Here is a 24,261-nt window from a genome sequence, read left to right on the forward strand (position 1 = left end):
AAGAGTATATATATATATCTTAAATAGAACATATGTTTACGCATTGTTAAGCGTGCTGTGTTCCCAACGAATAAAAATGCTTGCCCACACCGTATTCTACTGCTTCCGTCATATGCCATATATGTGGCTATTGTCAGTATAACAGAACAATACATTGCATCTCTGTTGATAGGTTTTAATAATAATAATACAATTATTACACATTTTATTGGCGTTTCGCCAAACCAAAAACTGGTCTGGAAAGAGATAAATTATTTTTAGGGTTAATCTGTAATACTGACTTCACCGGAAAATCATCGAAAAAAAAAAACGGGCGAAAATTGATCCAGCACCAAGACAAAATTTTCTCTTGATTTTTACAGTTACTGTACTTAAGTTCACACTCGCGTGCAGACCCCCGTCTGGTAGTTATTCCTACTGTGTGCTACATATGATCATAGTATCGATATATTATTTTCAGAACATATTTCCATTTCTCAGTATATCTTCTTGTTTAAAAAATCTATTCTGCTCCCCGTCTAGATGACTACAGTTCCCTGCTTTGTTTTTACTATAAGTATTTGTTGGGATATTTGCTTGGTAGAAACGTTTTCGTTTCATCGCTAGCGCACGACTAAGCGCGAACTTTGAAATCATCTAGACATTTCACGGGTTTCATTTGATGTTTCTCTGTGCCGTCTGCTACTTTTCTTTTTTCGTCTGCTTTTACTGTAAAGTTGTTAACGTCTCTCTCCATCGTTCTTATCACAACCGTACGTCTTCAAATCTGTGCGCGGGACGAGAGATCGTCACTAGATCAGATCAGAAAATCAATCAACGTTTTATCTCTACTCGTTTTTCGTGACGTTGCATGCGTCAAAGTGTACCAATACATTTTGCTTTTTACGCAAACATCAGTTTTTTTCGCCTTATTGCAGTTTGCTGTTACCGCTATCTAACATAGATCGGTTTGGTTGACGGCATCGTTGTCATGTTTGTCGACATACGTATATGCATCGTAGGCGAGCATGAAATCGCGAAATTATCCAATTGAAGGCTGCGCCTCAGGAAAAAAGGTTGGAGAAGGCAGGCAAATTTCAGAACAGTTTGCCAATAAAAAGGGATTTTTTGTAGATAGACCATGTTTTTACTATGTAGTTTTCATTGTGGCAGTACGATACGGAACAATACGTGGTTTCATATTAGCTGCATCTTTTCAGGACAAATCTCTCCGTAAAAATTTTGGGATATAGCCCAGCACGAAAAATAGATTATTTTGCTATGTGGTCCATAGACTGTCTCGGAATTAAGAGTTAAGCACTTAAATTCTGTTATGTACAGATGATAATGCATCAGATTGTACGCTACTGACCAAGATGCCGCCTTTGGGTACCCATGACAACTTCATAGACTACTTTGTTTCTTAGTAAAGCCATCCGAATAAGGGTAGTATTGCTTATTCGTATATATTATTTCGTGGGTTGACAACAAGTAAACAGACGTCCACAATTTTCAGAGCTGAAAGATGTTGAAAGGGGGACCACACCAATCAGTAACATTATACATACATTGCCGAGAAGAGGCATATATATATATAGGGGGCCGAGCATTTACCGCACGCCTTAAATGAATCATAACCCCACACTTTCTAGCATGCAACAACGATATTCAAGTTATTTATCGTGTGCTTGTTCTCCGACACTGAATCGCATCAGTTGTGGCAACTTTGCAACGAAATATATTTACTACCCGGTATTCTTAGGCACCCTGTTCTTTCACTACCTGGGGCAATGGCTCAAATTATGCCTTCGTATTTCATCTCTCTGTTGCTTACCAAATGATCCTTTTTACTAAGAAAAAAGCAAGTCTGCTCCGTGTTCGAACTGCTTGCGTGTATTGACGAGATTGTACAGACGACAACGTTTAGCTGAGCAGGTATTTGCTGGGTCAAACACGTCCTTCGGATATTTGATATCTCAACAGCGAAAACCTCTTCGATGTTTATCGTGGACACCTGAATGCAAGGACTACGACGGCGAGCATTGGTTTTATATTAACTTGTGCCCCTCATAATGTTATAATGCTGCTTCATTGTTTGCTGTATTGCATATTCCTATTGGCGGTATTTGGCGTACGTTCCCTGTAGACCAACGAGCCGCTTATGGGCAACCCGATCGCCGTCTGTCTCCGAAGCGACATCAATCGCACGGTCGATCCAAGATATCGCAGGGGCATAGTTGGCTTCACCTGATAGTATCGAAGGGAAATTCGTCACAAAACAAGAATGATATCTTCATAGTATAGGCGATAATCTAATAACATGCAGTTCGCCTAGACGTTTGTCGTTACCACCGAATGTGCCATCTGACATCTGTTCAAGTATTTCTAAATTTTTTTTCATAAACATTTTTTTTTATCTTACAACAAATAGAAATAACATTACAAACGCCTATCGGAACCACAGGTGGTATTTTAATTCTGCAGCTCTCGGTGTGAGTTCGATTTATTAATTATACTAATGTAATCACTGCTGATTATTTTTTAAGTTCATGTCAATAACGATTTCCATGCGCGCAGTCAGTACACTTTCACTTGAATCTAAGCTTTGTCCTTTAAAAAAGCAAACTTTTTACATAAAACAAGATAACAGTAAAGTAAAGCACAAGTTGAAGTCGTAATTTTCTTTAAAGCTCAAACGTACCAATGTATGTCTTTGCGATATACAGCATGTTTTCCTTCCAGTGCGGCTTGAGTTTATCTGCCTCGAAAAGGTGGGCACGGGCTTCTTGCAGTGTAGACTCGGGCGGTATCGTATAGAGCGTCGATGCAAGCTTACGCTCTACCCACGATAACTGCACGACCTGTAAGGGCGATAATGTGGTACACAACCTAACTCAATATTGTTTTAATATTGCTTTGATGGCCCGTTTGTTTGAATTTCATCTATCTGAGAATAACAATTAGAGTACTATAATCAATTGATGTTTGAGAGATATGTTGTTGTTGTTTGAGAGACTGGCTCACTGCTTTTGGTTGTAGCCCTAGCAGCGTCTCCAGAACTGTGCGAGACGGTAAATATCATTGACAGAGCACTTGTTTGCGCTCACACGGCGTTCATGTGAGACAAACAAGGACTTTTTTAAACAATATTTATATTTTTGGTCCTTAGCCAATCCCTAGCTTGTAGGGTCAAACAATATTTGCAATAATGTGACTAGTAAATAGTTGTTAATCCAATGTCAAGGATATGAATTCGTGTTCGTTACATACTATCAACATTGTAAGATTGAATAATCGATGACACAATCATCTGTAAATCCATATAATATAAAATATTCAATCAATAATAAAAAATCAATAATAGAATAATAACCTAAAAACTGTCAAGTACCTCATAACACCACCGGCCAAGCATGTGATGTAATGTCGGGTCAAGTGGCTTGAGCTTCACAGCTATGTCAACGTGTTTTTTGAATAAGTATCCATTCTGGATCTTTTGTTGTGTACCAACAAATTCGGACAGTGACCCGACAGCAATAGCGAACCACTTGTGACATTCGGGATTTGCTTCATCTAACTTTAGCGCTTCCATTGCGTATCTGAAAAACAAGCACCAACTATCATTTACCATGCTGTTTCATTTCTTGTCCATTGTCAAGTTACTAAAAGTACCACTACTATAAATAAATGCATTGAGTTCTACATTCGGTAAAGCATTGCTTCAAACGACTGTCTTCTCCCGGCATGCATCGAAACATGTCTACATCTGGTGTCGAAACGCAACTACATAAATAAATGCGCCCTAAGTCATAGGGCTCCCTAGGTAAACACTTCACCATTACAGGATCTCAAGAAGTACTACCACAACAATTCACCTTCACTTTCAATTTTTATCCTTCTCTAGCAGCAGTTCGTTTTGGAATGATTCCGCGCAGCGTTTAGCTCAATCGTAATAATCGTGCTTATGTTAAATATCGCATGGCAACACTGAGCAGACAAGCAAATCAATCTACGATTTTTCATCGCTTCAACGAAGATGTCTACTTACTTGTGTGCCTCGAAGGCCAGTTCTCGTTTCTTTGCAATGTCTCCCGCGCTCTGAGCCACAATGCCGGCGAAATGCGTTGCCTTTGCCAATCGCCAGTAGAAATGCGCACTTTCAGTATATTCGGATTTCTTCAGCTTCATCTGAAGGTAAATTTCCTCCTTATCGGTCGTGGCATCGTCGAGTCGGCCGTCGATAAGCGTCAGCCAGCGATCGCCTTCGTCTACGTCAAGCGACGCCATACTCTCGCCCGCACCGGCCCATGGCTGATTGCCCGCAAACTGGCTAGCCTCGTGCTCAGAGTCCGGAAAATCGAAGAACTCTTCATCGTCGTCGTCGCTGAGAACACCGTTGACAAGAGTCGCTTCTAAAGCTGTCATATAATCGGTTGTCGTCGATGGGGACGACGCAGCAGCACCGTCAACGACTCGACGAACTCTGTGCACGGATTGGTACCATCGAAGAAAATAGAGATGCAATCGACAATTAAATATATATATACATATATATATATATCAAAGTTTGAGTTTAGGTAAACTGGTAGGGTCTTAGTTGGTAGAGAAAAAGAACCTGTGACTGACTTTCACCTTTTAATATCGGTGTGAATATTTATTTTTCATCATACACTCTTGATTATGCTGGCGTGTGCTAAAAAGAAATAGCTTAAACATTATCACAAAACCACTATTTAATTCGGCTTAAAGGTGTGGAAGATTTACACCAGTTCAAAACAAAAGGACAGTTAATTCTTTGCTAATACTTCGTGCATAATCAGTCTGAAATACTTATCGTCTAAAATCAGATACTTTCATTAATTAAGCATTATTGATTACTTTTCATTTTCTTACCGCTGCGGCGGCGGTGCCCGTTTCCTGAAATTAAAACCATTGGCACTGCTGGTCCTCGAAATGGACGAGGCTGACCTCTTGATGGGGGAAAGGCACTGTGCAGCCGCCTCGAGCAGCTCTTCCCTCTCGCGAAGGTCCGAGAGCTCTTTTCTCAGGTCATCGATCGTCCCCGCCAACTGACTGATCTCGCGATTCATTGTCTTGTTGAGTCTATAAATATAAATGCAATAAGACAAATTGAAAAGTGCCGACTTACTAAAGAGAGATTCAGCCAAACTAAGAGAGCGTATGTTGTTAATTAGCTTTTTCGTCTGCGACATACTCATGCACAGACCGTCTAAAAATTTAATCATTAAATCAAATAGAACCTGTACACTAAAATGAACTGACTATACCTCATGTAGTTACGTATTAATATGTCAACCAAATGTGTTTATTGATTACTACTAGACATATTAGCGCATAGGGCATATGGAGACAGTCTATTAATGCCGCTCTTCTACTCCATAGGCGAAATTGGTTCGAAAATATAGAAAATATTCATAGACTGGCAATTTTCTTTATAAACATATAGAATTACAAAAAAGATGGTATCAATTATTTGCCCTTGTAACATCCATCTACCTGTAGTACATGTAGATGCCAGAAATGCCGACGACGACCCCGGCCCCGAGGGCGGCTACCAGCGATCCCCTATCGCGGAGGAGGTGATCCATCTCTGTGAAACAATGAAATAACGCATTCGATGGTGATGTTAAAATAATCCGACAAATAAATTATCGCTTAATCTTAGGTACAATGTTCAATCCTAGTGACGACATTACAAAACTGAGATTCATAAACATCATATTGTACATCTTTTAAAATTAGCACAACTAACAGATGACGCTTGAGATGTATTTATATTAAGTTTATAGCTATCTTTGGCTATCTGCAAATTGAGTACCGTCAAAGGATAATGAATTTACAGGCAAGGATACCGTTTAAAACTAAAAATCAACATTAAGTAGTTAATAGCCTGTTTTCCTGAGGTAGAATCTAATGTATAAACACACGGGAAGGAGCCCTTCAGTGAAGTACTAATGTTGTATATGAACAACATAAAAGAATTTTTAAAATAGAATGTGAGCAGTGAAAATAGAGTAAATAAATAAAATTAAGAGCACAGAGTGCTTCAATTGTGCTGTTCTTTTTTGCGCCATGGTACTTAATGAAAGTGCTGTTCGATATGGGTCTAGATGCTATTGGCTTCCGCATTGGGCACAGATGCGACTCTTTTTTTACTTATGGTACAAGTCATTACCACGCACAACATAGTGGAGGCGTTACACTACGTAGCAACTACCATATTTCAGTTTTTTCTATGAGGTTCTTAACACGTTCCGTCGCACGCACCGGTGGCGAAGAATTCCGGGTCGACGTCAGCCATCTATCTCTACCATTGTCAGATAAATTTCAGAAAGGTGGACATTTTTTGTAAGCCATACTGGCATTGTAGAATCTTAGCAGGGAGTGGCGTATCCGTCGGAAAATACCCGTAGCGGTTATGACAAGATGCAGGCTCAGCACTTTTTTTGAGAAAAAGAGTCTTCAGTTGGTCTAGCCTACACAACTAAGTTATGCAACGGTCACCTCGAATGAGCTTCATTCATGAGGCCATTGGTGCAAATTCGATATTAAAAAGGCGTATTGCTGTATTAAGGGAGAGGAACGACAGCTCTTCCATGGCAGTTCTCGCTACTAAGGTTCTTCTTACGCATTTTGTTAGATGCTCACCGTAGTAAGTTTCGGAAGAGCGTAAAGTCAGTTTTAGATTTTAAAAAAATGCTTCACGTGTATCCAAACTTGCTGTGCAAGCTGACTTCGAAACCGATATTCGTTATGTATTGTTGAAAACTAGTGAGATCTTCGATGTACAGTATCTGCTTTCACCTTCCATTTTCCGATTTTGTTACGTGGGAGATCGTTCTGGAGCACTGTCAAAAGTAAGGGGCTGAGGCTATTGCCATAAGCCACTCCTGTCACCTCTTAGAAAGGGCTTCATTCCATGTCGTATGGTAATAAAACTCTCTTAGAATCGAATCTATCAGCTGGGTGAGCTTGTATGGATGGAACTTCTGCTTAGGCGAGCTTGGACAAAATTTGATTTTTTAGCGCTCTGCTGAATGCCGTTTGAAATTGACGAATACAGCATAGATGAACTATTTGTTCCTTGTGCTTATGGCGGATCTCTAAGCCATCGAGATTTGGCAGGCAGTTATTGTTGGTTGTCCTCTACGATAGCCATATTCTTTATTTATAATTATACCTCGAGCTTCTAGGGAAGTGGAGAGACGCGCCAAGGGTATAACTGGAAGTATTTTGTAACAGCAGCTCTTTTTGTTATTCCCCTCCACAAACTCGGTTGTTAAGGATTGTTTTTGCCATTCGCGATAACGGTAACGAGTGACTTATGCCGGAGCGCCGGCAGATTATTCCTCAGGGCCACAAACGAGGAAGAACGAGTTGTTGAAATCACGAAAACTTTTGAGCTTTTAGTCATCATTACCGGCTCAACATGCATGTCCTGAAAGCATTGGACATACGCTATGTGGAACGCATATGGAGACGTTGTAACATAACAAACACGCGCTTGGAACACAGTGCTGCCACAGGTAAGATGTGGATTAGTCTGTGTCGCCCACCAGAAGAGGATCAAGCGAGGAAATACCGCCGAACACTAGAGAAAGCGACGCTAGTGGCAATACTGAATTGATTTTGCCGCAGACTGATACTCGTACTCGAAATGGATACCCGGGGCATTTTTCATCACTAGATATCTCTCGAAAAGGAAACAATCACTGCTGCCAGTTATTCCGGATGTATGCGAAAACTGATTTGCAACTCACTACTGAATTATTTGAGGTTTATCTAGAAGCTTTCTTCCTTTTATCTGGCCGAACGAACAAAATATATGGTTAATATGGTAGTCGACTAAAGCCGCTTATTCTCGAATCGAGTTCCGCTAAGAGCATCTTTCCGATCGGCTTAAATTTGTAAAAAGTGTGTACATACATATATTTATTTAATCCTCTTTTGAAAATTTGAACACATTTTGTATGTATATAAGTGATTCTTGTCACGGCTTTACCTTATAAATCTATTCGACTCTGTTTATGCTAAGTGCTCTGACGCTGACTTCTAGTGTGGTTCCTCGTACGCCATATGCGTTTTCTCTTTACATTCCCCTTAGGGTTCTTTTAGATACAGATTCATAGGTACTGTTCGTTCTTGCCGTGCGGTTCGAATGACATCGGCGATTAATTGACCCGAGTGCACCGCCGATACCAGACAACTGTCAGAGGAATAAAAAATAAATTTTTTTTAATCAACTATAAGTTATTATAAAGCCATGAATTAATTTCAAAATGAACCGATCTCTCGAAGTCATTTTCTAAACATCAGCCGGTTACAACTCTATACGGTAGCAGAAGAGCGTCGCAAACTAAAACATTATCACATTGACCTTTAGAAAATTGGATGTTTAATGTTTATTACGAGTAACTAGTGCCTTAGGGGCTCTTACGAAGCTTGTGGGTAACGGTGTTTCAGACACAGCGGGCAAAACCTCCTTCGCGGATTCTTCACCCGTTAAGGACCGTGCGCGTTGACATGTCGGATATTTAACTACCACTAGCACCTCGCCCATTGTGAAGCAGAACGAGTCGAACAAGCTATTTAATAAATCAAATTAAATGTAAACAATGAAAGCGGCCCCATAGCTTGTAAAATGTCAAGTAGCGTTCTGTATATTATCCTGTGCGATAGTGCAGCACCAACAAAAGGAGTATGGAGGGCAACGATGGCATGGGTTATTCTAGAATAATGTTGATTAGCATACGTATGTTTGTTCATCACGTATCGCTCTGCTGTTTCTACTGCAACCATTGCAACTACCAATAGCTAAGCGGTATGCCACTGTGGGTTAGTCACTTTACAGCTGGATACAAAAAGGAAAATTGAACGAGGAAATAGGTAGAACTCGTAAGCTGAGGCGCAATCGGTCACTAACTGCTGGTGGAAATTGTTTCGACTTGAATTAATCCTTCTATTGTTTTCCAGATATTCTGGAATTGAAAAAAAGATGGACCAATCATATGATCAATATTCAATTGGCAATAAATGAGTGGAAGCGATTAAGTAGCTGAACGATTTATTTATAACTAGGATAGTAGCTTAGAAATATACTCATATATTGCAAAATCGGATCGTCTGCTTTATCAATAATATGTTTCGCAAGGTGTCATAATAAAGTCTAGGTTTAGTTTATTGCACCAGCTAAGTCCCTCAGACTCTTCTAAAAGCTAATACCTAAAAAAATGCACCAAGCAGCAAAAACGCACCCAGTGTATTCAATTACTTTCGCGTCATCACCAAATAACCATTTAAATCACAAAGATTCCGGACAGTGTTTAATGTAGCATAACGAGGCCCCAAACGGCTCGTTCCACGCTTCCTTCTACTAGCGTAGAAATATATCTCTTTTTTGAGGAATCTTTTTGGGGGCTAAGGTAATAGAAGAAGACCAATGCAGCAGATGTGTAGCCATTACCACAACATGTCAATGCTTCCCTGTAGAAGTATTACACGATACGCGGCAAAAAAACACTTGGTTTCTATCAGCCATAAAATGCGTACTATTACTTATTGCCAGGTGGTTACGGTGGCATTTCACGATGCCTATTTCACCGGTGCTAAAACGCAATTAAAGTTGCACCCTCCGGTAACTTTAGTTGTATTCACCATTTTTTTTTTTTTTAGCCATCTTTATTCGCCCTTCAGAAGCACAAAGTCGCAAAATAATTCACTTGCGTTTTCGTTGGATGAGACGGCTGAAAACAGATTTTTTTTCACTCCCAATATGTCAGTTATTAGATAGAACTACCTTCCCGCGTTTCCCTTAGCTGACGCTCTCTGACTCCGGTGTCCTTGAACCAGAGCATGATCCGACTCTTTTGATGTTTGCAAGTTTGTGCTCGTAGATTTCTCTCGGATCAGGTTTCATTACCGCGACTTTTTCATTAACACACAAGCAAACAACATGGTGCGCCCACAAAATGATAGCTTCCTACTGCGAATCTCATTGACAGACTTTGTCAAATTTTGTAAATCATCCAAGAAGGCAGAGTTTTTAATGGCTCTACGCCAACTTCAACCAGTCAAGCCAGTGTGGCGTCCGGGTTTAAAGCTGTTGCCGAACCCGGTATAAGATACTCGATATCTCCTAATGAATTCTATTCTCGAGTGTCTTATGTCTTTATGAATATTTTATCCAGATAATGAGCCTCTGATTTTCTGTCCATTAGTAAACTGGTAATTAGCGAAATGACCACGTTATTTCTTACAACGAAATTGTCGATATGTTACTAGCATTGTTTTTGACTATTGTTTCCATCGTGTGTATATATCTCTCACAGAAGCAACTCTATTAGCTTCATTCTACTTAATCACCAACCTCATACCCATTACCGTTATACCACTAAAATGTAAATTATTGGTATATGGTTTTCATTCCTATTTCCCTCGTCCACCTTTGTTACCCAGCGCTTACTCACCGTAGCCTATTCTGCGTTATCGTTGATGGGAATTAACATGAAACCCCCGCCGGATCTTTTCCCTCATCTTCGTATAGACATCACCGTCCTAGCTCATTATCGCACCATACGCTAGAGGTGCCATCAGCGTTAATAAACCATACCCAGCTAAGCGACGCACACACTCACTTTATTGACGAATGAGCAGGGCCCACATATAGTCGGAACCGGGAAAACGGACGGTCAGTAATCGTAAAAAAAAAACAGCCACGCGCACGAATCGACCCACCACCGACCCAACGATCGTTGACAGTTGCACCGGGTACCGCCCACCGAATCGAACAAGAGCTCTACACCGCAAACACACAAGAGTCGTCACGATACCAGATGCACCAGGGAGTAAATCGCAGCTTCTGCTGTCTAACCTCTCAAGCTGCTGCCCCTCTTGCCGTTGCCACTTTGCCCTATAACAACTCCACTCTCTCTTTGTAATTAGCAGAAGAACCAAAATTAATAGAGCAGACGGACAGATGAACCAGCCTATAGGGAAATGGATGAACAGGATTCGATCCGAGCTCACTATGACGGCATGTCCGATAGATGGGCCATCGGCAAAGGCATCAGCAGCAGAGGTGGCCCAGATAGGACCGGATGAGCTAGAAGACCCGCCGCGGTTACGGTGACAGACGACACCCGGAGCTATTGTGGTTGTTGTTGCTAAGGGTTGGAGAATAATACCAGTATCCAAGCGTATTTAAGGTCTTGGGTCTACGCAGAGTTACAGCAAGGCAGCGCAATTGGTGGCCAAGGTCGGTCTGATGAATATAGGGTTTACCGCTAACATTTGGAATTAGCTTGGCCCGTCGAGGCCAACGAAAGATGTTAAAGACTCGAAATTAACTTCGAAGAAACGGTCGGTCGATACCTCAATGTTGTTGATGAACATTTTGAGCAAGACGCGCGAAACATGGCGTTATATGTATCTATATATCGCACGTAGGTGTTGAAAATAAAGGCAAAATGATATTATTCAATTTGCCTATCTCTTTCTTCTGTGCAATGGCTAGATGAAGAAAATATTTGGCTGCTAGTGGGCCGACGGAGGTAAGCGATAGTAAAGACAGTGAATTACTCTGGTCAGTATTTAACAACTGAGACCAATGACGGCAGCGAGAAGGTGGCAATCAATGCGCCGTTCGGACCCATAATCGTTCCCTATTGTCATAAGCATATAGTATCCGAATGATGCGGTGAAAGTAATAGCATGCCTGTTGAATCAAGTGAAAAACGCATTTAATTATTGTTTGAAATCGTATTTGAAACATAGTCTTAATCAAACTATTTGCGCTTAATGTTTCATCCACTGCTAGCAACGGCCAGCCTCTTTGCCCCATCCTCTTCAACGACTCAAATCTTTTCAAATATCAACACAGTCGTGTTAACATCATACGTCTTGTAACCTTAACAGCTACATAGATTTCCAGCTTCCCGTAACATATGACATTCAACAATAATAGGTAGCTCCATCGTTAGGAACCCCGCGATACGGTTTCGTGTTTTGGCGGGTTTTTGCTCCTCCCCTCTGATTGTTCTTTCTCTCTCTCTCTCTCTCTCTCTCTCTCTCCCGCAAGTTCGGGAAGCAGGAAAGGAGTCAGTTGCATTTCTGCCAGCTGAGTATCATTCATTCGTCTTTCCATCAGCGGTCTGTTCGTTCGTTTGGCTCTTCATCAAATTCGAAATGGGGTTATGGAAGCATCGGTGCTGAAGACGAAGACCGTAGCTTCGCGTGTCTGCCGGCTCTTTGTGCTGAGTGGCTGTTTGGTCATTACCAATGTCTTGCTGTGTCTGCGTAGCGGCGTGTGTGAAAAAGCAGATGAAGATCTGGTGACCCAGTAACACAGTGGGTAGTGGTGGACATTGAATTTGTAGCTTGTCTGATACAGTGAGTATTTGCAGTCGGTCGCGTAAAAGAACTTTTTTTTTTAAATTTTCATTGACAAACGCAACATTTTGAGAGCATTTGTAAGTAATAGTATGATTTTCGAACCCAGTGGAAAGCATGTTTCATTAATGTTTAATTTGTGGATTCGATTTCTCGGAAAGTTGGCAAATCAGGTACACGCTGTAGGAGTAAATACGCATATGTCAGTGAGTGGCGGTAATAAGGCATTGCCTTCGTGGGCCGGCTTTGTGTTTGCGATTTCGTATAATCTGAATAAATGAGAAGGCCGGTGTTGCCTTCATGGAGCAGCAGTGAAATTACGATTTCATATGGCGAACATGTGTGCTATGGCTTTGAAGAGGAATTACTTGTTTTCCGGCGGAGTTTTTTTAGGGAGTCGGTTTAATCTGTTTTCGCCAGTCGTTTTGATGTTATTAAATATTATACGTATAGCTTTGGGCAGAAACGCGGTACAGAAGTAGACGATTCTTCCGTGCAGTTCCATGGTGGATTTTTTATGGCGACAGGAGGCAAGCAAAAGTGAGAAGTCCCACAGTGTGTTTGTAGCTACCTTCGTCAACTCATTGAAATACATAGTGTGATATGTTTGGGTCGTTTACTGAAATAAATAATCGTAAATGTTATACGAGTATTAGTGTTATTGTGATTATTTGTCAAAACATGGCCATCTGTTGAGTTAGATTCTGCTTTCGTATTCTATTTTTGCTGCCTTTGTAATAGTAATAAATAATAATTGGTAATTTTCTTATTAATTCCTTATCTTCCCGGCTATTGATTTTTAGTAATCGTTTTCGTCAACTCTGAAATCTCAATTAGTGTAGCAACGTACCGGATAGCTATGGTTACCGTAGCCACGCGCTCAAGGTGGCGCAGACTACCCGCCAAGCTAGGCAGACCGCAAGACAGACCGTCCTGCTTCAGCTAGTTGATATCTTAGTATATTAAATATATTTACCATTATCTGATTATAAGCTGCGGACCTTTCAATTTTTTTTTATCAATTTTTAATGATATCTGTATAGAACGACTTCCCTATCATTCTTCTGCCACCTAAAACCTACAAGTTTCAATCTATGATACAGAGGACACTGGCACGTATCTGATTCTACCTTTTTGTGTGGACAACAAAACATATAGATAATTAAACTTGAAATGAATAAAACGAAGCTTCACCCTTAATTCGTCCTTTATCAACGTGTTGCTCTGATGTACTAAATTGGTGAGCTCTAACTTATGGCTGCGTAATCTATCTATTTCTTGCTACTCGTTAAACAACATTGTTGCATTTTTGACATTTTGTTAACTATTTTTTTTTTAAAATACCTTTCTAGCTTAACATAATTTATCGGAGCTGCCATGTATCGTATAGTAGCGCAGTGTCTCCCACAGAGGCGCGTGCTTCTTCGCTCATTAGAGGGAATCCCTACAAACCCACCGCAAGGGGTCTTATCTTCGTATTCGTTGAATGCCATCTCAGACGATCACCGACAAGCAAGATGGCACAAAGCGATCTCTAACGCTGAGAAAATTGTAGGTAAGTTACAAAAATCGCATTATTTGATTGTCGTACTAAATTGAGAGGGATTCTGTACTGTTCCCCCTCCCTTACATCGCGATTTCCTTCACGCTGTTCATAACGCAGTGGTAATATCGCAGCTCGTACGTGCCACCGTCTGCGACTCGCTAGGATAAGTATGAACAGTTCTATATTTGAGAGATGTCTCCATGAAAAAATACCGTTGTGATTGTCACTATCCAAAAAGTTACTATTAGTCATCTGGTTAGATCATTCGCTTTTTAAAACATCCATACATCTATATATATATATATATATATACACGGAATCTCTGTCATTGCAGGTACGTCGCATTCTACCTTCACGGAAAAACTGCTAACGAGCGAGACGGGCGTGGGTGCAGCGAGTCATCTTCGGAAGCTGCTCAATACCACGCACCCTGTGATCAAAACCATCACGTATGTTTACTATATATGAGCAGAGTTGTTAATGAATAGCAATTAACTATATAATATATCCAGCAGGAGGAAGCGTTCTATACGGAAATAGAAGGTGACTATCAAATAACATAGAACTAGGGGACAGACAGGAAATTTCATTTAGGAGATTGTATACGAATTTTGTATAAACAGCCAGCAACATCAAGTGTTAACACTATTTTTTTACCTGTGCATACAGTCAAAATCCAGCGAGCTTTCATCCTGGTGTTTATCATAAAACAGGTCCTTCAGTTGTTTCTTGTATCTGAAGATGCTTCGATGCGTGCATCCTTGACTAGACCTGATTAGACGAAAACTGTTATTTGTGCTTCAAACGAATTGCCGGAACTGGCGACTTGTTGATTTTCGTCGACCTCGCAGGAACCTGACTCAACATGGCCAGAATACGCTGCAAACGCGAGGTTTGGTTGTATTGCTGTTATCTCGTTGCGCTGGCCATATCGAAGGAAGTCCTCAGGTGTTAAACGAGGAATTCGAAGAGGCGTGTGTCTATGGAGTAACGCAGCGTCAAAAATCGATGGCCGAAATTGTCGAGATGGTTTACACTTCACATCTAATCCATCGGTAGGTCTCAGAGAAACAAAACCGCCATTAACAGTTAGGCCGCTACGTATACTAAGACGATTGATTGATTGAGCAGCTGCTCGAAAAAAATACGTACGATAGTTTGATTGCCAGAAGCAACAATCGTCTATTTTTTTCAATTTCCATAATTAATTTTTTCATGACATTTTCCAGATAGGGTAAGCAAAAGCGGCGAAATTTTACGGCGACTTTTATCTTAAGCGAAAGTCGAGTTGTTTGGTTGGTACATCGTTGTTTTATGACAGCATGTTGTAGCGTTACTTTCTTTGAATTCTAAGGCCCTGCTGAAAGAAGCCCAAAGCCCCCTGAAACATAAACTCACCGATTTTCACATATTTAATATACGATACTGAAGAGTGTACGCACAATTTACACCTGTGTAACACACAGTTGTTTTTGATCCACAAATACAATAGACTTATATAGGGCACTCTAGCTTAAGTAGAACTGTGAAAACATAGAAATAGCAAGTATGAATTGAGAAAATCCGATGCCTGAAATTCTTTATAAACTAAAGTTTTCGAATAGAAGTTAAAGGCTTGTCAAATAATGGACGGGCCAAAGAGATCAAATAAGAAGAGTTGTGTCGTTATATTGTCTGTGTTACAGTGACGTGTTAAACGTATCTCGAGAACTGATTACGGATCCATCCCTTCTTAACGAACTGCAATACGGAAATAAGATTGCTATACTCGTTGGAGACATTCTTATAGCTAACGCATCTAAAATGACTGCGGAACTCAATGATTGCAAGGTAGGCTCAACGTATGAGTCCTCTTCAGGTAGTGAAGCGGTGACGTATTAGCGTAAGCTAAAAAAAACTGATACTATTTTGGCCAATTAAAGTAAGTAACAAATATTAGTAGGTTCAAAGCTTTACTTCCTCGAATTAATGTACTTACGAAGAGCAACAAGAGTAATTTCATTTGAGTTAAAAAAAAAAAAAAAAAACGTTTGCTTTTGGAAAAGTGTACACATCCAGAAGTGTACAATAGCAACACGGATTTCCAAGACCGAAGCGCAATTTAACGATGTGGTAATAATGACGAAGTACCCACTTTTATATGCCTGCCAAAGCTTGAAAGACGTAGTGGGCTAGGTTTGAATCCGGGCGTAAATACATTTCGTTTCGTGCAAGAAGATTTTTGAAGCAATGTCTAAAGGCTTAAGTACTCGACGTAAAAACACAAGTAATAATGAAGTGGAACAATACTGTCTATCAGGGCTAGAAGACGCCAGTCTTCCTCGGACTTATAAAAACGCAATAATTAGAAAGCTTCAGTCTCGGTGGAGATCCATCCAACACGGAAGGATAAAATAACAGTTGATCCTCACTCGAGTTCCAGGAACGACATATTGTTTTTGAGATGGGAAGATTTATTGTTGTATTTAAGAATGAATTGTTTTGTGATACCAAAATAGCGAGTGCACGCATGCTCGCTGTTACAATCAGTTAGCCAAAGTTTATCCGAATTTGATTGCCCCACACTATATATATATATATAAATATATCTAAAAATTTCGTTTGTTTTCAGGTATTGGAGTTAATTGCAACTTCTATCGGAGACTTTATGAAAAGTGAATTTGTGGTTCGTCACGATTCTTTCGGAAAGCCCTACCCACCACCCTGTATGGACTTAAATGCCTGGGAGAATCGTATTTTCCTTAACACAGGTACGCTATAACGCGCATAATCACAGTTGTCTACATAAATAGAGATTATCGAGACGCAGCTAACTCTCAAGTTCTACGCCTATATTGAATCATTTCAGATCTAAACCGAGAGGTATTAGTATGGGAATCATTCATTTAGAAGGAGGTCTAGGGTATAACTGGCTCTGATATGAAGTACAATGGGCCATGTTATTTTGCATCAGTTGCTATCCGGTCTATGGGTACTGCTGAACTTATCTGGATTTTTCTCCAGCAGACCTACCAACAAAGTATACGCCAACGTTGAAATTTAAGCCAGCGGTCAACGTACGCTTATGATTGTCATGGGAACATATATTAGCCACCCAGACCACGCCAGCCCTTAATGGTTGTCTATAATGCCACAATAGTGTGAAAAGCTGTTAACATGAAGGTGGATAATTTTTAAGCACCGTGCAAGTTCCAAGATTGATTTTGTTTGTATATGCCTTTGTTGAGTTTTCAGCTTCTTTAAATCGATATTGCCAACATAACGCTATTTTCACTGTAAAGACACACAGTCACAAGTAGTCTTTTGTGTTTCGCACCGTTGCAGGTTCTCTTTTGGCCCATGCGTGTCAATCAGCGGTCATTATGGGAGGGCATGGTGGAGCAGTTCAGCGTCGTGCTAAGGAGTTCGGTCGAAGTCTGGGTTTTGCGTGGCAGCTTCATGATGAGTTGGAGCCTTTTGTCAATCTCCTAGGCCAACCGAACGGTAAATACCTGCTTTAACCCCTCGAAGATTACGGTGTCAGTGGTTTAAATACAAATACGTTAAGTAGTGGAACATGTTAAAGCCTCACTGTTCGATAATTCTAGCAAACGATTTCATTCTTATAAATAATAATGACTATTATTGTACCTGCTACTCACTTTTGCGCTAGTCTAGGCTAGGCTAGAGCAACTCGGACGAAACCAACATTATTCAACGTTCACATCATTTCTAATTAGCATTATGCTCCCTGTTGGCAAATCCGACCGGAGATCTGGAATTGCTTTACGCGTTAGAATCTTTTCTCACCTCTGAGCAATAGACTAATATACGGATGGCCTAATATTGTCGATTTGTTAATTCTTTCAATGTAGGTACTCCGTTCGATTTGACGTCGTTCCCTGTTATGCTACACCTGCAACGGAATCCGCACATCTATGCTGCACTCGAAACCTCAGCGTTGGAAACCCACGACGCCAACCGCATTGATTACGCTGATCTGTACACACAGATTCTGAGCTCTGGGGTCGTCGAAGAGGCCCGTCAGCAGCTTCATACATATGTCGACGTATGCCTTGGTAATATCGAAGGATTCGATCAGTGCTATCGAGCCAAACAGGCACTCGGAGATGTTATAATAGCTCTGAAATAGACTGTTCAGGCAAATTCGGTAAACCGAAGCCTCTGCTTCCGAATTACTGGAAGCGGCAGGTTCTGCATTTTTTTTGAAGACGGTTATATATATATATATATATATAATCTGTTGAAACAAGATGTGTTTGTATTGTACAGTTAGTTGTGAAACATACGCTCGAGAAAAGCTCTGCAAACGAAATGGAGAAACAGGAAGACTCTTTTGGCTGAAAGCCATGAGTACAGTCATGAGTTCAATAGCACATTTATTGTGGAAATTATTCAGTGTACTCTTAAATTCGATCATTGGAACCAGCTCAAGATACTGATTCTTGCTATGCATTTTGCAAACACACGGTTACTTTTTTCGAATTTGAATCTTCTTCTGAAAAGTTTAAATATTTATTTGAGGTTTTGTGCCTCGTCCTGTTAATTAAGAGTGTAGGAATAAAGACCTGCTCAGCCTTAAGAATGTTATTACTAGCTGACGCAATTGTTGGTGTTATACTTTTAAAGATGCAATTGCAGTCTTTATTGAAAAGTTTGGCTAAAAGATATGAACCCTTTTGCCAAGTGTTACGATATTGTTGTTAATGCAGTGAAATATTTTTCTTCCTGTGAAAGAATACATCCATCCTTTCAAACGAGATGTGACACAGATTAATTATTTTTACCTAATCCTTTCATTGCGTGTGTGTTGCGGATAGAAACATCGATATGGAAGTGCGTACGTTTTATGGCATAAAATTCTGTGACCGTGTATTTATATAAGTGTTTGTAGATTCGCTATGCACGTTGTGTATGTAGACATCTGTATAGGAACGTGCCTTACCTAATCATGCTGTGGCAATGAGTATTTTTTTATGTTAAGATGGCACGAATACTGTATGTTACAGTCGTATAGTATTCAAGAAAAGAAAAGCCGAAGCCCAGCCGAAAAGAACCGTTTAAGCAGTTACAGGAAAATGTTAGAAGGAAAATTAACACAGTGACACAAAATTAATGACACTTTATATTAATTGTTGTATGTTATTATAACCGTGAGCGAATAACACGATAACAGATGTTAATAGAAAAAGAGAAATATTTAATTTATTAACAACAAATGGTTGTCGTTTTCAACCGGGAAAGCAGGCATAGTTTATTCATTTGGTCACAAAAACGGTCGACAAAATGCATTTTGACGATTTCATAATAAATGTATGTTTTATACAAAACGATCTGTTTTGTCTTTGGTTGCACGATTAGAGGTCGTGTGCTATTTTTAAATGGCATGGTGTATGCTGTATGTGCCTTTGTATTGTTTTACACCGTTATGAGCCTTGACTACGTGGGCCCGATAACGTGAGTGCCAAGTGAATTGATCAAATGACAACTTCGAAACCTTACCAGATTCAGCCAGCTGAATAAAATATCTTTATATCACACTTGTTATACATCTATAATATGACATCGTAAATGGAGGTTAGTTATTAGGCAACAAGGTACATCTATAACTATATCTAGTTAACTCATTAAATAAATTCCAATAAGGAGAAAGCTCTTTTTAGCGATCTACTGCAGACTACGAGGTCTTGCATTTTGATCTAGTAGTACTTCCTTGCCCTTTGTCTATCTAAGTATCACTTACGGATAATACATAGAAATGAAGACCAACCTACTTTATTTCAAGAAGAAATTACAAACAACCAGAAATGTATTTTTTCCTTACACATTCTTACATTGTAAAGCAGGCATCGTTTCAACTCTTTGTATTTTTTTTTTGTTTCGCCATGATCATTATCTTGGCGTTCTCATTACTCGTATTCCATCGTAATCACTATTGGTAGCGTTCTCTACCCATCTTCAGTTCGCACATTTTGTCACAGTTATTCTTCATGTACAATGTGTGTAATAATCGTTATTATAGTAATAACTAATGATAATTAGTTTCATAAATATACTATCCTGAATAATGGCTATATAAAATGTTTTATGTGTATATAGATGTATGTGTGTCATACATTAGACCAATCAGCAAATGCTACCACATTACGTCCCAGTTCGTTTTGCTTGTGCTTAAATTAGTGTTGGAGGCCGACAGAAGCTTAACCTGTTTCTCCCATCCTATACTTCGCATTGCGCTCACTGTTCAGGCTTCCTTGTTTTATCGTCCGCCTTTTTTTAGGAGGTTCATCCTATTTTTAATTGGGCCTATTGATTATCTGCTGTGATCAAAACTGAAAGAAACACAGTGGAAGAAAATGGTTCTGTTATATACAATGTAAATCCGAAAGTGCGCTTGTACCTGAACAACCTTAAAAAGTAAGGTTTTCTTGACGAAGATATCAAGACACAGCTTAGCTAATGTATTGAGAAGCGTCGCATTGTCGGAACGTTGTGGATGTTTACGTTTATTTTGGTGTAAATTACTGACCCTTTTGAGGAACTCCTCAGCGGATATTCGAGCTCGTGCGTTTAATGCTAACTTCATTTCTGAAATCTCTTTGTCGATCTCCTCCATAAAATGGATCACAAAGTCCACCAACTGTAACACCAAACACGCAATTACTAACCCTGTCGGCTTCTTCTAAAATTCTATGGACCGATGCTAGCAAATAAGCAAAGTAATTTGCTTGAGCACATTCAGTGATATTCTAAGATAATATTATAGATTTCGGTTTCTGGTAAACAGGTCTTTAAGAATAAATATAGGCTCCAAATCAATATTTATTTAACCAAAATCAACTGTACACGAACATCCATCTAATCTATGCAGCGCTATCCAGGTAACATTTAATTTGATTCCAAGGTTTCTTATAAATTATATTTTGGTGTGTTGTATTCTACCATACCACTTATTGCTGATAACGAAGCAGTTACTAAGAGTGAATAAATAACGAGTAGTATACAAGTGGCGCTTTCTTTTGTGCATTCAAAGTAGAATATAAAAAATAAATAAAGCAATATTATAAAAATGATAGATTATTAGGTAATAGAGAATAAAAAGAGTCCTATTACAACTACGTTAACGATTTCTGACGTGCTCACCTTATTTTTGAACATCACTTCCGTATGAAAATTAGTGATGAGGAAGGAGATGTCGTAACCCTCAATAGGCTTTCGTCGAAGAATGATGAAACTTTCCGCTCTCATCATCATGAATCGCATAAATTTGTGGCAAAGAATTTTCTCGATTTCGTCGGCCTGCTTCACCGCGATTGACACCCTGTGTGAACGTCAATGGACGAGCAAAGACGAATATATACGTTAGCAATGTATGGTCATAATCAGACACGTGGCACTTTGTATATTGAATTAGCATGTGTTTCAACAGTGAGGTATTACGAGGGAGGTCATCTAGCAGCCTGTGGTAATAACTGAGCCCACTTCAACCTCCTAACGAAAATTGCAACGACAGGCTTACATTGTGGAATGCCATTCTACATAGAATCCTAGCTCGATTTGTTACAATTTGCTGCACGTTTTGGGATATGTTGTTGATTCATCAATACCAAATACATTCTCATCCTGAAGTAATACGCTTTTTCCGTACCATGCAGATAGATTAAGACTAATCCCTATAATATCGATAGCCATAGTAGTCATGTTCATACCGTATCGAATTAATGCTCGGTTCGATGAGAACACGTTCCTTATCGTTACGTGAAACAGTGACAGGCCGCAATAGGAGTTCCTTGTTACCTCGAACCTCCACTTCCGGTTTGTTATGTCGTTCGACCACCTTTGCACAGAGAAAAAAAAAATGGAATAGGCACTAATTATTTTCACTCCTTAAGCCGAATCTTTTCAAGGTTTAACTAAATCTAAAATTCTACCACTTTACATATGAAGAAGTTAGTAAAAAGACATGGTCTTAAACGTAATTTTTTAATTCGTTATACGCTGACAAAGATAAAGAGGTATCACTGCTGCTACCCACCTGTGAGTTGAAATTTTCAACGCACATCGCCGCGTTAAGCGTCTGTCGAACTGCGTTCAGATATGGTTTCAAAGTCGCCTGCATACAAAGCAAAAATGTCTATTAGTATTAGCATTATAAAAAACGACCTGACGATGAGCGCGACTTGTACGAAAAATACAGAATACGAAGTTTGTTTAGGGCCATGGTACCCCTATGACCGATGACGTTCGATTGCAAGGTGCGTAATTTGTCTATATTCCTGTCTAGTTTAGTGACCTTACTTACGTCAAGGTGGCTTTAAGGCTAAGAAACGTTACGATTCTATTTTCTGTAGTTAACCTACAAAAATCTTATCCTTTAAGATTTCCTAATCCCAATAAAATCGCCTTACAGAATCAATAAGCTTCACCATATCATACTATATAATCTTGTAAAGTAAAAAAAAAATCAGCCCGACATCATCTTCGAACATACGGACTATCTTTTTGCTTGACTTGATGTCATCACTTTGCATCTACTCGTGGACCAATGACAATTTCCTATCGAGTTCACAATTATGCCAACCGCAATAGGTACTCTAAGTGGAATTTTTAATACAGTAATGAACCATATGAGCTGCGGAGCTCGTCGAGAAGTTCCGAACGACCGGAGCTATGACCAAACATAGGCACAGTATTACGCCAGCGAGGATAATAGATGAACACGGTCAACAATTCGCTAAGAGCCAGTTTCACACATCACTGACTCAGCTGTTATTATTGCTACTCCTGTCAAACGAGCAAACAGCTCGTGCGGCGAAACACACATCGTCGCAGGTCACTACACCAGCAACAGCGCCACCTTCCCTGTCTGCCTACGGACCATTCTCTGATCGACAGCCTATAATCCACTCGACAAATTTCAGCTTTCAGTCCCCTGGAACACATTGAAATAACCACTAGGCTAGCTCCTAGCTAACCCGCAGCGCTTACCATGATAGCTCTGTCTGCGGTAGCTCGTTCAAGTCAACACTTTGCTTAGAGCGAATTTCCGATCTAAGCATCCACCAATAAAACGTCGTCAACTTTCCGGCTTTTCAGTAGCGTCTACTACGGACACACGTCACACACACTATATAGCTAACAAGATTGGCCTGTGTTTGACAGGCCCACCACCAGCGTTCCAGGGGCGGTGCAGAGGCGACTAAGCAACAAGGCGGCGCCTGAGTTTGTCGGCGGCTCAGAGCCCAGCGGCTGGAATATAGCGCAACCCAGCCATCAGTGAATGATTAAGCAACAGAAGCGCCTTCGATAACGGCCGGGCACAGAAGCTCTATCGGCGGGTTAGCTGATTGTGGATTCTTATGTTTGTCGACGGCAACACTTTCCACGACGGGAAATCGGCACCACAGGCAGCGGTGTTGAGCGGTGAAGCGCCGGACATTAACGTAAACAGGATGATGACTCGACAAAAAAATAGATGACGGTGGTGCTAGAATTTGAAATGCCTGAAGGAAATAGAAACGAAGGAAAACGGATAAGGAAGATAAATCACAGAGAGATACAGACTGAAGTAGCGATAACGAAACGTAACGACAATACGCAGCTCAAAACAATCGTGAAAATCTATAAATGAACTATATACACCTTTAGTACATATAAAATGTATCGTGCGTTCTAATCTATATTGACATTTGTTTATGAGAGATTAACCATGTCGTATTGTATAAGCAATTCGACAAATTATACGCATGTAAGCCTTCTACATTTTTGATCTCATAGATGTGAACCTTGCTTATATTGAATAAGAGTGTACGAAAGTGTGTGATCGCGCTCTTCCAAGAACATCGCTGTGAGTAGATCCCGTCTGGAGGCCCGCGTTGATGTCCTTATAGTGTACTTTCTTGTAGCTCAAAGGAGTTGCAAATCTTACCACAATATGTCTTCTGATCTATGCACCACAGATCTAGGGCTTGGAAAAAATTACCTTCCTATGCCTTAAAGATTAGGTTGTTATATGAGTTTACATATATTTTGCTTACGCGAAGCTTTTTCCGCTCGACCTCGATACCGGCCTCGCGGGAATGTACATTAAACACAAGTCTCCGCTTTAGCAAAGTTTTAATAAAATGTTAATATCAATGTTTTTTAGTTTCTATTTAAAACCCTAAAAAACTAAAAAAAATTTTCCTTAGGGTTTCTTTATTGGCAGTATTAATGGTGCTTCATCAGTCGTCCAATAGTAGTTTACATAACTTAGAGTAAGTGTTTGGTTTTAGATATATACTTGCAAGTGAGTGCCTCTCTCTCTCTCTCTCTCTCTCTCTCTCTCT

At 40.0% G+C, this 24,261-nt stretch overlaps 3 protein-coding genes across 7 annotated transcripts; 1 reads left to right on the top strand and 2 right to left on the bottom strand.

The window, feature by feature from the left end:
• Positions 1–161: 161 nt before the first annotated feature.
• LOC111268627 (regulator of microtubule dynamics protein 1) lies at positions 162–11,104 on the bottom strand. 2 transcript variants are annotated; one of them, XM_022847730.2, is made up of 7 exons: positions 10,635–11,104; positions 5,497–5,590; positions 4,873–5,082; positions 4,028–4,462; positions 3,371–3,578; positions 2,681–2,840; positions 162–2,226 (listed from the first exon to the last, which is right to left on the bottom strand). In XM_022847730.2, exons 2-7 carry the CDS (start codon positions 5,586–5,588, stop codon positions 2,093–2,095), a joined length of 1,239 nt encoding a protein of 412 aa, XP_022703465.1. In that variant the 5' UTR covers positions 5,589–5,590; positions 10,635–11,104; the 3' UTR covers positions 162–2,092. The 2 variants fall into 2 exon arrangements, with proteins under 2 accessions (XP_022703465.1, XP_022703464.1); XM_022847729.2 differs by having other exon boundaries at positions 10,467–11,104.
• A 337-nt stretch (positions 11,105–11,441) lies between these two features.
• Positions 11,442–19,266, top strand: Pdss2 (Decaprenyl diphosphate synthase subunit 2). The gene is made up of 9 exons (XM_022847731.2): positions 11,442–11,549; positions 12,077–12,387; positions 13,740–13,942; positions 14,268–14,382; positions 14,785–14,988; positions 15,619–15,763; positions 16,545–16,683; positions 17,258–17,416; positions 17,788–19,266. Exons 3-9 carry the CDS (start codon positions 13,765–13,767, stop codon positions 18,063–18,065), a joined length of 1,218 nt encoding a protein of 405 aa, XP_022703466.1. The 5' UTR covers positions 11,442–11,549; positions 12,077–12,387; positions 13,740–13,764; the 3' UTR covers positions 18,066–19,266.
• A 441-nt stretch (positions 19,267–19,707) lies between these two features.
• On the bottom strand, positions 19,708–24,011 carry Arpc4 (Actin-related protein 2/3 complex, subunit 4). Of its 4 annotated transcripts, none has more exons than XM_022847733.2 (6): positions 22,922–24,011; positions 21,969–22,046; positions 21,643–21,770; positions 21,077–21,254; positions 20,463–20,573; positions 19,708–20,265 (listed from the first exon to the last, which is right to left on the bottom strand). In XM_022847733.2, exons 1-6 carry the CDS (start codon positions 22,922–22,924, stop codon positions 20,260–20,262), a joined length of 504 nt encoding a protein of 167 aa, XP_022703468.1. In that variant the 5' UTR covers positions 22,925–24,011; the 3' UTR covers positions 19,708–20,259. The 4 variants fall into 4 exon arrangements, with proteins under 4 accessions (XP_022703468.1, XP_022703469.1, XP_022703470.1 ...); XM_022847734.2 differs by lacking the exon at positions 22,922–24,011 and adding an exon at positions 22,558–22,750; XM_022847735.2 differs by lacking the exon at positions 22,922–24,011 and adding an exon at positions 22,425–22,550.
• Between the last annotated feature and the right edge of the window lie 250 nt (positions 24,012–24,261).

Source organism: Varroa jacobsoni, unplaced genomic scaffold, assembly GCF_002532875.2.
Source record: "Varroa jacobsoni isolate VJ856 unplaced genomic scaffold, vjacob_1.0 scaffold_1304, whole genome shotgun sequence".
Lineage (NCBI taxonomy): Eukaryota > Metazoa > Arthropoda > Arachnida > Mesostigmata > Varroidae > Varroa > Varroa jacobsoni.

What these genes read in the sequence shown, in the direction of transcription:
- Pdss2 (XM_022847731.2), top strand. Translation starts at nt 13,765, where the DNA reads ATGTATCGTATAGTAGCGCAGTGTCTCCCACAGAGGCGCGTGCTTCTT. An exon ending in TAACGCTGAGAAAATTGTAG is followed by an intron (nt 13,943 to 14,267) that starts GTAAGTTACAAA and finishes CTGTCATTGCAG; the next exon opens with GTACGTCGCATTCTACCTTC. An exon ending in CGGAACTCAATGATTGCAAG is followed by an intron (nt 15,764 to 16,544) that starts GTAGGCTCAACG and finishes GTTTGTTTTCAG; the next exon opens with GTATTGGAGTTAATTGCAAC.
- LOC111268627 (XM_022847730.2), bottom strand. Translation starts at nt 5,588, where the DNA reads ATGGATCACCTCCTCCGCGATAGGGGATCGCTGGTAGCCGCCCTCGGG. An exon ending in CTGGCCTTCGAGGCACACAA is followed by an intron (nt 3,579 to 4,027) that starts GTAAGTAGACAT and finishes CTTGTTTTTCAG; the next exon opens with ATACGCAATGGAAGCGCTAA. An exon ending in TTGGCCGGTGGTGTTATGAG is followed by an intron (nt 2,841 to 3,370) that starts GTACTTGACAGT and finishes TCGCCCTTACAG; the next exon opens with GTCGTGCAGTTATCGTGGGT.
- Arpc4 (XM_022847732.2), bottom strand. Translation starts at nt 22,464, where the DNA reads ATGCAAAGTGATGACATCAAGTCAAGCAAAAAGATA. An exon ending in CCGAGCATTAATTCGATACG is followed by an intron (nt 21,255 to 21,642) that starts GTATGAACATGA and finishes ACGTTCACACAG; the next exon opens with GGTGTCAATCGCGGTGAAGC. An exon ending in AAGTGATGTTCAAAAATAAG is followed by an intron (nt 20,574 to 21,076) that starts GTGAGCACGTCA and finishes TTGGTGTTACAG; the next exon opens with TTGGTGGACTTTGTGATCCA.